The sequence below is a fragment of the Octodon degus genome, unplaced genomic scaffold (assembly GCF_000260255.1).
Source record: "Octodon degus isolate 3935 unplaced genomic scaffold, OctDeg1.0 scaffold00144, whole genome shotgun sequence".
NCBI lineage: Eukaryota > Metazoa > Chordata > Mammalia > Rodentia > Octodontidae > Octodon > Octodon degus.
In genome coordinates this window covers 900,810-913,914 of record NW_004524720.1, presented here as the reverse complement: position 1 = coordinate 913,914, position 13,105 = coordinate 900,810, and the positions used below count along the sequence as shown (strand labels likewise).

The 13,105-nt window shown below is 37.9% G+C and overlaps 1 protein-coding gene across 5 annotated transcripts in view; it reads left to right on the top strand.

Annotated features, from left to right (window-relative positions):
* Mpp7 (membrane palmitoylated protein 7) overlaps positions 1 to 13,105 on the top strand; it is a 256,221-nt gene that overhangs the window by 146,205 nt on the left and 96,911 nt on the right. For 4 of the 5 annotated variants that reach the window (XM_023701930.1, XM_004641864.3, XM_023701931.1 and 1 more), the window contains one exon: positions 7,426 to 7,557. The exons of the other annotated variant lie outside the window; for it this stretch is intronic. In XM_023701930.1, coding sequence (XP_023557698.1) covers positions 7,426 to 7,557 — 132 coding nt within the window. The remainder of the gene's footprint in view (positions 1 to 7,425; positions 7,558 to 13,105) is intronic. 5 annotated transcript variants of the gene reach the window in all.

Below are 13,105 nucleotides of genomic sequence, written 5' to 3'. Positions count from 1 at the left end.
CTCTACCTCTACCTCTACCTCTACCTCTACCTCTACCTCTACCTCTACCTCTACCTCCCTATCTATCCCTATGTTCAATCCTCAGCCAGAGGGGGGAAAATATACATTAGCAAAATCTTGACAAATATTTGATCATAAGATAGAAACGTATTCACAAGCTCAAGGGCAGATACAAACAGAAATGCCGTAGTGTGTGTGTTTAAAAAGAAAAGTTTTATAAAAACTATCCATGCATGAAGTTAGAAGGAAAACTACACAAATGAATTTTTTTGTTCCTTTGTTTTTCTGTTTGTTGGCTCAGCCCATCCTGAGGGCGGGGCTGGTACAGCACGTGGTGCCAGGGATCCAACATTGGTCCCCTACACCTGCCTAAGCTTGCCTAAGCAGGTGCTTTAGACCACTGAGATATCTTGCCAGTCCACAAATAATTTATGATATTTGTCTTTAGCAAGAGAGAAAGTTTTTACTTTCACATTAATTTTATCTGCTACAAACTGACTTGGTAAAAACAAAACAAGTATTTTTTCTTAATGTGCATAATTGTGTTTGTAATTGAAACTATAGAGAAAGTAGAAGACCCTGTCTTCATTGTGTTTTAGTGAGGACGAGAATCTTTTGATTTCCTTAGTTACTTTGTATTTCAGTGAATTGTGTGTTCATAAACAAGGGATGATCATCATAAAGAGTGAATGTTTACATTTTTAAAGAATTATTACAACAAAAGATACATTACCATTAATGTTCCTCAGAATGCTCCCCATTACTTTAATCACACTTATGTCATCATTCTTTCCACTTTCTGAAACAGTTCCCGAGCCAGGTATGGTGGCACACTGCCATAATGCCAACACTTGGGAAGCTGAAGCAGGAGGATTGCTGTAAGTTCCAGGCTAGCCTGGGCTCTGTAGTGAGTTCAGGGCCAGCCTGAACTATACAGTGAGACCCAGTTTCCAGTCAGCCAACCAAGCAACCAATCAACCAACCATCCAACCAACCAAATAAACAAACATAGTTCTGGAAATCCTCCTTTGGGAGTGTCTTTATGAGGTGTGTCTCAGTTATTTTTCTCTTGTTGCTGGGACAAAATACTTGGCACCCAAATTTAAGGAAGGAAAGTTTTAGTTAGCTCACAGTTCGTATAGGTTTCAGCCTATACTTGGCTAGCTCCAAAGAAGAGGAGTACATGGCAGAGGGCAACAATTCGTGGCAGCAGAAAACAGCAGCACAGCAAGAGCAGAAAGGGAGGAGCAGCAGGAGAGATTGAGTCTGTCTCCCTCCATCACAGTCAGCAGGCTGTCTGCCCCTGGGAGGGTGCAGCACCTACACCCGCAATCCCAGCACTGCATCATGATTTAGTCACACACTGTAGAGGCTGCCCCATGACTGCATCAGGCTTTGCAGAACTGCTTCAGAGTGGCAAAAGTGATGGAATGAATATGTTTGGGGCAAGGGAGAGTATTCTGAGGGGGATTAATAGCAGTGTATCTTGCACTATAATAATCTTAAAAAGTAAGAGTTCACTGTATTTTTTGATCACACTGCCATTTCCTCTAACATTATAAAATGTATACTTGTCCTCTTTCAATGGGATCATAGAGTGTACTACTTACAGTTGGATTTTTATTTCTTTTTTAACATTTTAAAATTTGGAGGACTTTTTTTTTTGATCAGCATAATTGCTTAACTTACCTTTTAGAAATGGAACTTCCAAACATTATTTATACATTTTTGTGTATTACAGTGTTTTGCAATATGTTGGATCTGTTTTTTTTGGGGTGGGGGAGTGGAACCGGGGATTGAACTCAGGCCCTTGCGCTTGCCAGGGAAGCGCTTATTCTACTGAGCCATCTCCCCAGCCCCCAGTTAATATTTATTTCTAGCATCACTAGTTGCCCATAACCAGAGCTGGATTGTTTGTGTTTTGTTTTTTTGCATTTAAATGGATGGTAGTTTCTGGTTTGATTCATACTGGTTGTAGGATATATCATATTTGCTTCATGTAAAATTTGTTACGTGTTTTTGCCTGCTAATTTGATCAATTTTCATAAATATACCATAACAGTATGACAGTAATATTTTCTTATTTAAATGTGGTCATGTAAAACTTTATATACAAAGTTAAATACACAAAGTGATTCTTGAAGAACTAAGATAATTATAATTAATTGTACCTAACATTGTTTGCTATAAAACAGGCTTTTGCCAAGCACCTTCATGTATTATTTTTGCAGTTATTATGAAGCCATATTAGATAAATCTTAACACTAATTCTCTTCCAAATGTTAAAACTAAAGCTCAGAAATATCTGTCCAGGTTCTCAGCTAGCATATGACAAGCTTGTGTGCCTGTGTTCCGTGGATTTCCTGTTTTGCACTCGAGTGTCTTTCTTACTGCTGTCCATGTTTTTTATGTGTCGCTCACACACCACAGTGCCTGCAGCATGGGTGGCTCCCAGGAAGTCGAAGCCAATGGAAACTATTAAATATTTGGAAATTTTATTGCATTATAGCCTTTCATATCTCTTCATATAATTCAGTATATTCATATGGTTTTGAAACTTTTTATTCATGTCTTTTACTTCATAGTAAGTGTAAAATTGTGATTCAGTCCATCATACTCCTTACTAATCCCAAGTTTTTGAAGAATGCCAATACTTTTCTCCAGTAACTGGTTGCCCTTAAGTCTAGAATGGTTAGGGAATTCTATAACAATAATATCACCTGAGAAATGTCAAAAATTTTAAAGATTAATTAAAATAAAAACTATTCTTATTAGCTAATAAAGTATGTGATCTTACTGTTGGGATCATAAAATGCAGGAAAAACTGAAATGTAAAAGAAGGAACAAATGATATGACCGAGAGAGACAGTGAGCTGCTACTCACGTGTGCAGTGGTGCAGTGCCCAGGAGCGGTCATGGCGGTGCTGTGCCCGGGCTGTTGGTAGAGGGACGCTGCTTGGTACAGAGAGTCTGTTTCTAGGAACAGTAAAGACAGTAGTAATAAATATGAGCTAGTCCTAGACATCATGTGGCTACAGTAAAGGCAAAATAACCTCTGTGAGTCATCACATTGGGGCTCATTCTTTTGATACAACAGCAAAGTGACACTCTTGAACATGGTATTATAATTTAGAAAATCAGGGAAAATTTGGTGGATTTTTTTTAAAGGTGAAAGACAAAGATTTTTTTGTAATTTTTTTTGGCTTTCCAAAATATAGACTTAGGAGCAATTACTCATTGCCTGAGCATGCAGGATGGATGAGGCTTCGTTAAAGCATGCTGAGGGAAAAGTTAAGCTTCCTTTTGGAGGGATAAATCAATTTTACTCATCCTTATAAGCTGGACACTTAATTCTGTGGACCTGACAGATACTTAGAACTTACAGTTCACTCCAGGGGGTCTAAGGCAGTGAGAATTTGTGAGCCTGATGAGTTACAAAGCCTAGTATTCAATTTCCTGCAGATTCTTCTGGGCAACAGGTAAACCCATCAGTTGTGATTGGTGGTTATGGCGTATGGAAACACAATTTCCATTTAAATTTTGCCCTTTGAAAGGAAAATCTGTATATTAAAAAATCAAATCACTATGGTTAAAGTAGGGAAAAGGGACACAAAGTTATTTTAAGTTGTCCAAATAAAAATGTTGCTAACCAACAATATTTGTAAACCAAAGCTGTTGAAAAAAGATGAACTTGAAATCTATGATTATTTTGGAATCCAGAAGTGGAAGTGAGTCTTATATTGCTACAACTATTATGATGGCTTTATTCTTAAAAATCTACACTGGCTATTCTTGATATGCTTCAAAATATAATATATAATATACAATTCTTACTATGTTTTATAAATACATAAACAGTTATATAAATTTCAAGATAGTGTGTATTTTCAGTGTTCTTTGTCCTCATTGTAGACCCCCATCTGTCATTTTCCTCCTGTCAAAAAGACTTTTCTGTAACATTTCTTACAGTTCAGGTCTGCTGCTGGTGAATATTTTAGCTTTTGTATGACTGTAAAACATCTTTATTTCACTGAAAAACTCTTCATTTTTAAAAGATAATTTTGCTGGGTATAGAGCTCTAGGCCAACGTGATGTCCATGATGCTTTGTTCATGATATTTCAGTGTTTTTCTTCATCTTCCATTTTGGGTGAGATGAAACTTGCATTTAATTTGCTTTGCCCATAAATTTACTTTTTATTTAGTTTTTAATCTATGTTAATCTCATTGTATATGCTTTTTCATATTTTGTAGATCACAGTTTTAATCTTAATAAGTTTGATTTGAATTTTTTAATGTATTTCAGGGGGCTGGGCTGGGGAGATGGCTCAGTAGAATAAGCACTTCCTTGGCAAGCACAAGAGTCTGAGTTCAATCCCTGGTTCCACAAAAAAAAAAAAAAAAAAGTATTTCATACCTTGTGTTCAGTATTCTAGCTTGAACATTGACTATCAAGATGTAACTTAACTTCCTTGTGTATTATCTATCTGTGTAACTGCAGTATTTGTTTCTATCACTTTATCATTTTTATTCTTCATTATGAGCAGTATCTTTCCAGATGTTTAGGTATCTTTGTATATCTAGTATGTTTTGGTTGACTGCTTGCCATTTTGATTTTCTCTCTTTTGTCCATGCATATTTTTGTATTTCTGTAGATAATACTCTTGAACATTTTTCTCTCTTTTTTTTTTTTTTTTTTTTTTTTTGCTGAGCTGCATCCTCAGACCTGGAGCATTTTTGTTGTTTAATAGACATCTGGAAAAAATTTGATTCTTCTACAGGATTGCAGTTAAGCTTTTTGGTAATACCATAGCAGCGTTTACTCTTGGGCTTATTTTTCTCATATTGAAGTAGTACCTATTTAGTAAGTCTTCTCATTGTTTTAGCAGTGAATAGACTTTCCCTGCTCCATGGTGAGGAGAGGAATCACTCCTGCTCAGGAATTGTTCCCTCGACTGCAGAATGTGTTCAGATGTTTTCTGTGCTATAACAAAATACTTTAAACTGGGTACTTTAAAAAAGGTCTATTTTGCTGACAGTTTTGGAAGTTGAAAATCCAAGACTGGGTGAGCCTCAATCTTTTGGCCTACAAGGGCGTCTTTGGTTGCATCACAGCATAAGAGAAAAGAGGGAAGGTACTGGCCATGAACAGGAGGGGCCAAGTGCATGGGCGGCCTCAGTTTCAAACACCCCACTCTTTCAAGATCTGACTCCTACCCAGGATCAATGTTAATCGGTTCCTGGTATGATACACACAGAGATCTAATTATTTCCCACAGGTCTCTGTCTCTTAAGGTTCTCCAACTACTTAATACCTCTACTTTGCAGGCCTTCTGCTCATGAGCCCATTGGGAACAAACCAGAGCATGAGTTTCTTGCCTTTGAAGCTTTTGACATTTGGGGCTGGGTAGTGCTATTTTGGGGGCAGGGCTTGTTTTGTATGCTGTTGTGTCTATGAAAATCTCCAGCCTATGTACACTAAGTGGCACTACAATCCCCAATATCGAGAAATGAAAAATGTCTCTATACATTGCCAAATGTCCTCTGGGGAGTAAAATTATATTGTTAAGAGTGACTTCTCTAACTCTTTATGGTAATAGGGTTCTTTCATTGACACATAATTGTACATTTTCATGGGTACAGTGCAGGCCTTTAATGTATATGTGCAGTGTACAGTGTTTAATCTGGGTAATTAGCATGTGTACTACTTAAATATTTGCCATTTATTTCACTAATATTAAATTTCTGTACTAGTTATTTTGAAATATTTGAAATTATTATTAATTGCAGTCTCTTTTTAAGTAATCTTCTAACTCTATTTTTGTACTCATTAACGAACTTTTACTATCCTTTCCTTTTCCCATCCTCCTCAGCCTTTAGTAAACAATCTACTCTTCACGTCTATAAAATCAACTTTCCATGTTCTGCATGTTGTCAGTTCTGCACTGAAAAGGTTTGATTAGAAAATAGACACCAATTTTCTTGTTTCAGTAAACAGCAAATATTAAAGTGCATCAACCTCTAAAAATCCACTTGTAGTTTAGGTTTAAGCATTTATCTCAGCAAAAGACAAGAAATTGAGTGAGGTCAAGAATTGTAGGGGTCTACCTTTTGAATTGTCTTCCTCCCCCCCCCCCTTCTTTGTTTCTGTGCTGGGAATTGAACTCAGGGCCTTGCGTTTGCCAGGAAGCTGCTGTGCTGCTGAGCTACATCCTCAGCCCAGAGCCTACTTTTATCTTGGTTATTCTGGCCATGCCTTAATGAGAAGTAATTATTTAAATTGAGTGAAAAAGAAAGTGATATAACATTGAGAGGATGTTAAAGAGTTTGATGTCCTCTCCAGTCCCGCGGGCAGCTGTATAATGGCTTGAATCTTAAGGTAGTCACCTTTACTACAGTATGAATCATGGATTTGAACATGGGCCAGAGTGAATGCAGCCGAGCCATTTAGAGATCATTGCAGTACTCCAGGCAGAAATAATGGCATCAGTGATAGAGACCTGGAAACTGCCAGCTCTTTAGGTAAAAAGCAATTGGTTGCAGCTACTCGGTTTTGCCATTACAGCATGACAGCAACCACAGACAATGTGTAAATAAATAGCACTCTCAATAAAAATTATTGACAAAAATAAGTAGCATGGTTTGCTGATCTTCTGTAGATTAGAGAGAAGAAAACAAATTTTAGTATTTTTTTTTTTGGGTAGATTTAATTTAGTATATTTTGGGGTACATGGCTGGGATATTAGGAATGTAGGTGAGACAAGAGGTTTCATGATGATTTCTAGGTTTTTGACATGAACGATTTATGGATATTGGTGCTGCTGGCCAGGAAACAAGGTAGTGGAAAGTCTAAAGCTCACTCACGTAAAACAGTGATGTGCAGGATTCCAGTATTTTTCCATCTTCAATCCTTAAGGACAAGATGTCCATATTTTGAAGGGCTTTACATCTGTACATTACCAGTAATGATCAGAGCTACTTTTATTCTTCTACACATACCTATTGCACATAATATTAAAGTGAGAAAACAAAAGAATCAATCATGTAGATAGTGTGTTTTCTGCTGATAGGAAGAAATGATGATAAGAAAGAAAAATGCATAGTATTCTTAGCCTTATTCTGGCTCGTTGCTGGTGTAGCCATAGCCTCACTTTCCCCAGCTCCACTCTGTCCTCAGCTTCCCTGTTCCTAAGGATAAAGCAGGGAATACACGAGGCAGAGGACAGCCACTGATGCTTGTCCTGCACCAGTGTGCCTTGCAGAGACGTTCTCCTTCAGCCTGCATAGAGACCTGCTTGCAAGTCATTGCTTTATTGTCATCACGATGACAAAATTGTGGCTCGGGTCTTTTTTTTTTTTTTTAATTGTCTTAGGTGTTAGGGGTTTTGTATTTGCTTACTATGTTCTTGAGTCCTTGCATTTCATAGGCCCTGCTCTCTGTGCATGACACTGTGGCTCAGAAGAGTTATGACCCTGTGTTGCCTGCTATGCCCGATGATATTGACGATGAGGAAGACTCTGTAAAGATAATCCGCCTGGTCAAGAACAGAGAACCACTGGTAAGTCTGGCCAACGGTTTGTGTTAAGGTGTGGCTGTCATGGTAATGGCAGGTATCAGCTATTCCTGTTTTTAAAATGTGCTTCTTCTATGTCTTCCTCAAACTTTGAAGTAAATGAAACATTTATGTTTAAAAAATGATTTAGAAAAATTAGAATGAAGTCAAATAAAATAAGCATTCTATTGGTTATTAGTGGCAATAGTTTTGAAAACAATGAGCTATTGATACTTATTAAAAATGTAACACACCACATAGGGGTAATTTGAGATTAAATGGTGTAACTAAAAGAAATTGTTGATTAATTTTAAAGAAAAAGGATTCTTTAATCAAGTGTCTGATACTTCAAAATGTGAATATAATCATCATGTAATCATTTATTTTTACACCAGCATTTATAGTGTTGACCTATGTGAAGGTTGTGTGAGAGGTAACACAATGACCTCTGCTACCTAACATGTCGTATCCTCTTGCCCAGATCTGGACACTGTGAAAGTGTCCCTTTACACAGCAAGATGAACTTTTCATGAGTAAGGTCTTGAGATGGAGAGATTGTCCTGGATTAGCCAGTGGACCCCGTGTAACCCAAAGCTCTTAGAACAGTGAAAGAGTGAGGCAGTAGGGTCAGAGGGAGAAAAGGATGTGTGACTATGAAAGCAGAGGGTGGGGTGACAGACGTGGTGGGAGTCATGGAATCAGGAAAAGCAAGGACTGGCTCTCTCCTGGAACCTCTAGAGGGACACGGCAACGTGACTTTCCTTGACTTTAGCTCTGCGATACCCCTTTGGCTTTATTACCCGGCCAGCCAAATAGCTCAGTGGATTAGGCAGATGCAGGGGCCTGGCAGTTCATCCCTGGGCCTGCCCTGCTGACCCTGCCCCCGGGGCGTGCTAAGACTGTGATTGAGACTGGGCATGGTGGCGCATGCCTGAAATCGCAGCAATTGGGAGGTTGAAAACTGGAGGATAACTATGAGTCTAGTCTATGCAGTGGGACCCTGTAGACCCTGTAGACCTTGTCCTAAAATAAAAACAAACGAACAAAACCCCCAGCACCACTCATTTGTGCTTATTTGACAAGGTTGGTCCATATTTTATGAAACTGTGTTAAAATAATAATTCACATGCTCTATCAATCCATTTAAAATGTGTCATGCCCAATTTATTGTGATTAATACATTTTTGTGTTCTCGAAGTAAGTAGTTCTTGATAATTGCCTGCACTATGTATACTATCTAACGTAAGAAGTTTACATATACTTAATCCTCATAGTTGATATAATTTCCTGATTTTATAATTTTAAGGATTGTGTTCAAGGAAGTAAAGCAGCTTAGTAGAATTAAGATGTCAATTGAACTCTACCTTTGAATACTAGGTTTTTCTTTGTATCATGTTGTGTCCTTTGTACTCTTCCCTTTTGATAGTTTTTATCTTCTAGTCTTAAGGGTTTCTTAGATGCACTGATAAATGGATTAGATTTTCATACCCTTAAAAAATCAGATATTCTGCTTTTTATTTTTGAGACAGGGTCTCACTGTGCAGTTCAGGCTGGCCTTGAGCTCACTTTGTAGCCCAGGCTAGTCGCAAACTCAGAATGATTCTCCTGCCTCAGCCTCCCCAGTACTGGGATTACCGACATGTATTGCCACACTTGACTAGTTTTCATGTTGTTTAAGGAGATTTATTGAGTTTCTGATGTTTATACATGGACATCCTCTGGCTCTTTGTGTTCCTGGTGCAGGTTATTTATTTTCATGTTGTGAAACACATGCTTTTAGTCCATGACTGGAACTTTGCAGTGGTACCTAAATATCTCGTGACTTTTATTATGGTCATATGTTTAGTAATTAGACATAGAGGTACAAAGGAAACTGACTCCAGAGCCTGTCATCATAGAGTGACCAATTTTTTTATAGATTCTGTGTATATATCAGTAAGCATTTTTGTTTTGTTTTGTTGTTTTGACAAATTCACTTCTTGTAGAGGTATTTGAAAGACTGACTCAACTAATGAGTTCAATAATTCATTAGTAGTAATTGTATCGATCAATCTTTGTTTTACTAGTTTTGCCTAGCTTCTGAGTGTTTGATGAGCTGACATGTACAGAGCCATCACAACATTTGCCTTATGATCCTTTAAATTTCTCTCTCAAAAGTTTTAGTTGGATCTGCTATTTCTTCTTTTACATATGAAAAGAAATCCAGTCAGCAGTATAAAATAATTTGTTGTAGCTTCTTACTGAATATATTATATGGTTTTGCTAAAAAGCATGTAACAGTAGGGACAAAATTCAGTAAGAGGTGGTAATTCTTCATCTATTGTCCTTCTTTTCTTTAAGATATTAACTAGAGTAATGGTGAGAGTTACTTACAAGTTGGATTTGAAGTGAGCAGATACATCTTGAATGAAAAGGACAAGCAGAGAGAGATTGTAAAGTAGCACAGCAGGGCTTTAGCTGGGAGCTTAGAAGTCCTGGCTTTTAGTTAGAGGGAAATGCAGGAGACAAAAATGAAGAATTTCCTTAAAAGATCACTTCCAGTGATAAATTGTTTAAAAATGAATATTTCTCTGGAGTATGAAAGTATTTTCCAGATTTGTATATTCAGGAGACAGTTTAAGCATTTCTCAGATTTTTCAGTTGTTTTATAGTGTGATATGGTATAATTAAGCAACTTTGAGCTCTGCTTACTTAGTAACATTTTCCTTTCAATTCATCCCAAAATGTGGAGGTACTGAAAATGTTAGGTCTGCATGGTTGTTTGATTGAGACAAGGTGTCTCTGTTACTCTTCTCTTGTTGCTGGGGACAAGTACCTGACACCCAAAATGAAGGAAGGAAAGGTTTATTTAGCTCACAGTTACTGGAGGTTTCAGTGCATACTCAGCAGGCTCCAAAGCAGAGCGGCAGATGGCAAAGGGCAGCATTTCATGGTGGTGGCAAAAAGCAGGGAGGAAAATGGAGGGGCAGCAATAATGGCTGCAGAGAGTGAGCCTGTCTCCCTTAAATTGCATTCAGGCTGACCGCCCCAGGCTGGGTATAGTACTCACACCCATAATCCCAGTGGATCATGAGTGAATCACAAACTTTAGAAGTCTGCCTCCAGTCTGCATGAGGCTTTGGGGGGACTAGACACAAACCATAACACCAGTCTCACTGCAGCACAAGGTGGCCTCCAAGTCCTGGTGATCTTCCTGAGTGGGGATTATAGGCGTGCCCAACCACACCCACTTAGGCTTCTGTATTTTACTCTGTTACACTTGCTGTTCTGCTCACTTTACATTAGTTTAATTTTTTTCTCTGATTTTGAGTTTATTATTTAAAAGTAAATTGGTAATATTTTCCCCACCAAACATATGCAAATAACTTATTTAAACTCTACCAGAAAAAAATAAACTCTATCAGTAGTTTTTGATATTTAATGCAATTTAAACTCACCATAAAATTTTTAGTTTCTTTATTTAAAACATTATTTTAATCAGTGATTCTTGATCTTCCTAGTCAAGCACAATGTGATTTCATATTTTATGTTTAAGAAACCATTTAAAACAGACAAACAAAATCAATTTCCTATGGAGAAAGAGAGCTTTTAACTGGGTTAATGACTGGGTTAACTGGTGTTCGTTAAGAAAAAGTCCTGACACTTTAAATTTCGTTTATAATGAAATCCAATAAGGAAAATTACTTGTCTTGAGCTTTTATCTCATCTAAATGTACACTGACCATATTGTTTTCAGTTACTACACAGAAAAGTAGAAATGATTTATGCTTAGTATTATTTGTCATACATTTGTCAGGTGGGAGAAGTTACTAGAGGAGCTACCAGACAGCAGAGCAAAAGGGCAGATTAAAGAATCAGGTATGCAGGAAAAGGAGTTCAGAACAGAAATGGAGTAGTACAGAACAGAGATAGGGAAAGTGAAGGAAGCCAGGCCGGTCAGGAAATTGTTGGTAAACAATTCCTGAGGAAAAGACATAAGCCCTAGCAACCGAGGGTAGGTTACCACTGAGTATGCATCTGTGAGACTCAGGTACAGTGTGGTGCCATGAACCATGAGAGGCAAGCTTGCAGGGGGTGACCTGTGTGGAGAGAGGGTTCTGTCACTTATTTGCTCTCCATTCTGTCACAGTGGGTTCCTCACATCTCAGGTTGGGCATCCTCATCATAAGGTCATGAATGTCCTTTTCAAGGGTGCTTTGAATATCAACAGATAGAGTGTAATTGAAGTGCTTTATAAGCCCTGAGGCATTAGTAAGTGTTGCACAGAATGACAAAGCTAGACTTTAGACTGCAGCCATGAAGAGAGAGAATGATTACCTGGGATCACAGATCATGCAGGCATTTGGCAATGGAGAAGAAAAGAGTTCAAAGGGAAGGATGGACAAAGTAACCCAGAGAAGAGGAAGAAAACATCAGGAAGATGTGAAGAGCAGAGGATCCTGACTCCCCTGTGACTCTGGAGCAATTTATACTTGTTTTGTCCAGAAAATTAAGATTTAAGCAGGCTAACAAAAGTGAGATTCTGTTAGCTGGTGAGTGGGTCTTGGTTCTGATTTTATTTCTTGTGAGGTTTGGTCTCTTGATTTTTTTGAAAACAGTAGTTTTCAAATTTTGTTATTAAAAGAATGACCTTAGAGCCCAGGTGATAGCTCATTGATCTAAGCACCTGCCTAGACAAGTGCAAGGACCTGGGTTCAGTCCCTGATACCACATGGTGTGCTTGCCTCACCCTGGGCACGCTGAGCCAGCGACCAACACTAGGTGTGGCGGCGCATACCTGTTATCCCAGCACTGGGGAGGCTGAGATAGAAGGATCACTACGAGTCTGAGCTGTGTAGTGGAGACCCTAAACTAAATACATTAAAAGAAAAAGAAGAAGAAGAAGAAGAAGAAGAAGAAGAAGAGGAAGAGGAAGAGGAAGAGGAAGAGGAAGAGGAAGAAGAAGAAGAAGATGAAGAAGAAGAAGAAGAACAACAACAACAACAACAACAACAATGACCTGAGGTACAACAACAACAACAACAATGACCTGAGGTACAACAACAACAACAACAATGACCTGAGGTACAACAACAACAACAACAACAACAACAACAATGACCTGAGGTACTTACTTAAAATGTGTATGTCTGAGCTAGCTTTATCCCAAAAGATCTTTTGCACCAGGAGGTTTCAGTAGGACCTGGGAAACTTGATTGTTCTCATTGCACTTGGAAAATACTTATTTAAAAGTATTAACCCATAACCGCTGTGCTACCTGCCTAAGGAGGCTTTGGAGGTTTATCAGAGACAAAATTTTGATTTAAGAAAATAATGATAATCTGTATTCGTATTGACATTCCTCCTTTAGAAACCATTTTACAAGGTTAACAGTGAATAAGACTATAACCAGAATTTTTTACCACTCAATCTAACTGGGGTGCTCTGTATCCTGTTTTCATCAAAATAGCATACAATAAATTCAAAATAATTATGCAAAAGTATAGTTTCTAAAAATATTATATTCCACTTTAATTCATTTGCATTTTCAGGCTATGGCATAGTACTTTAAATT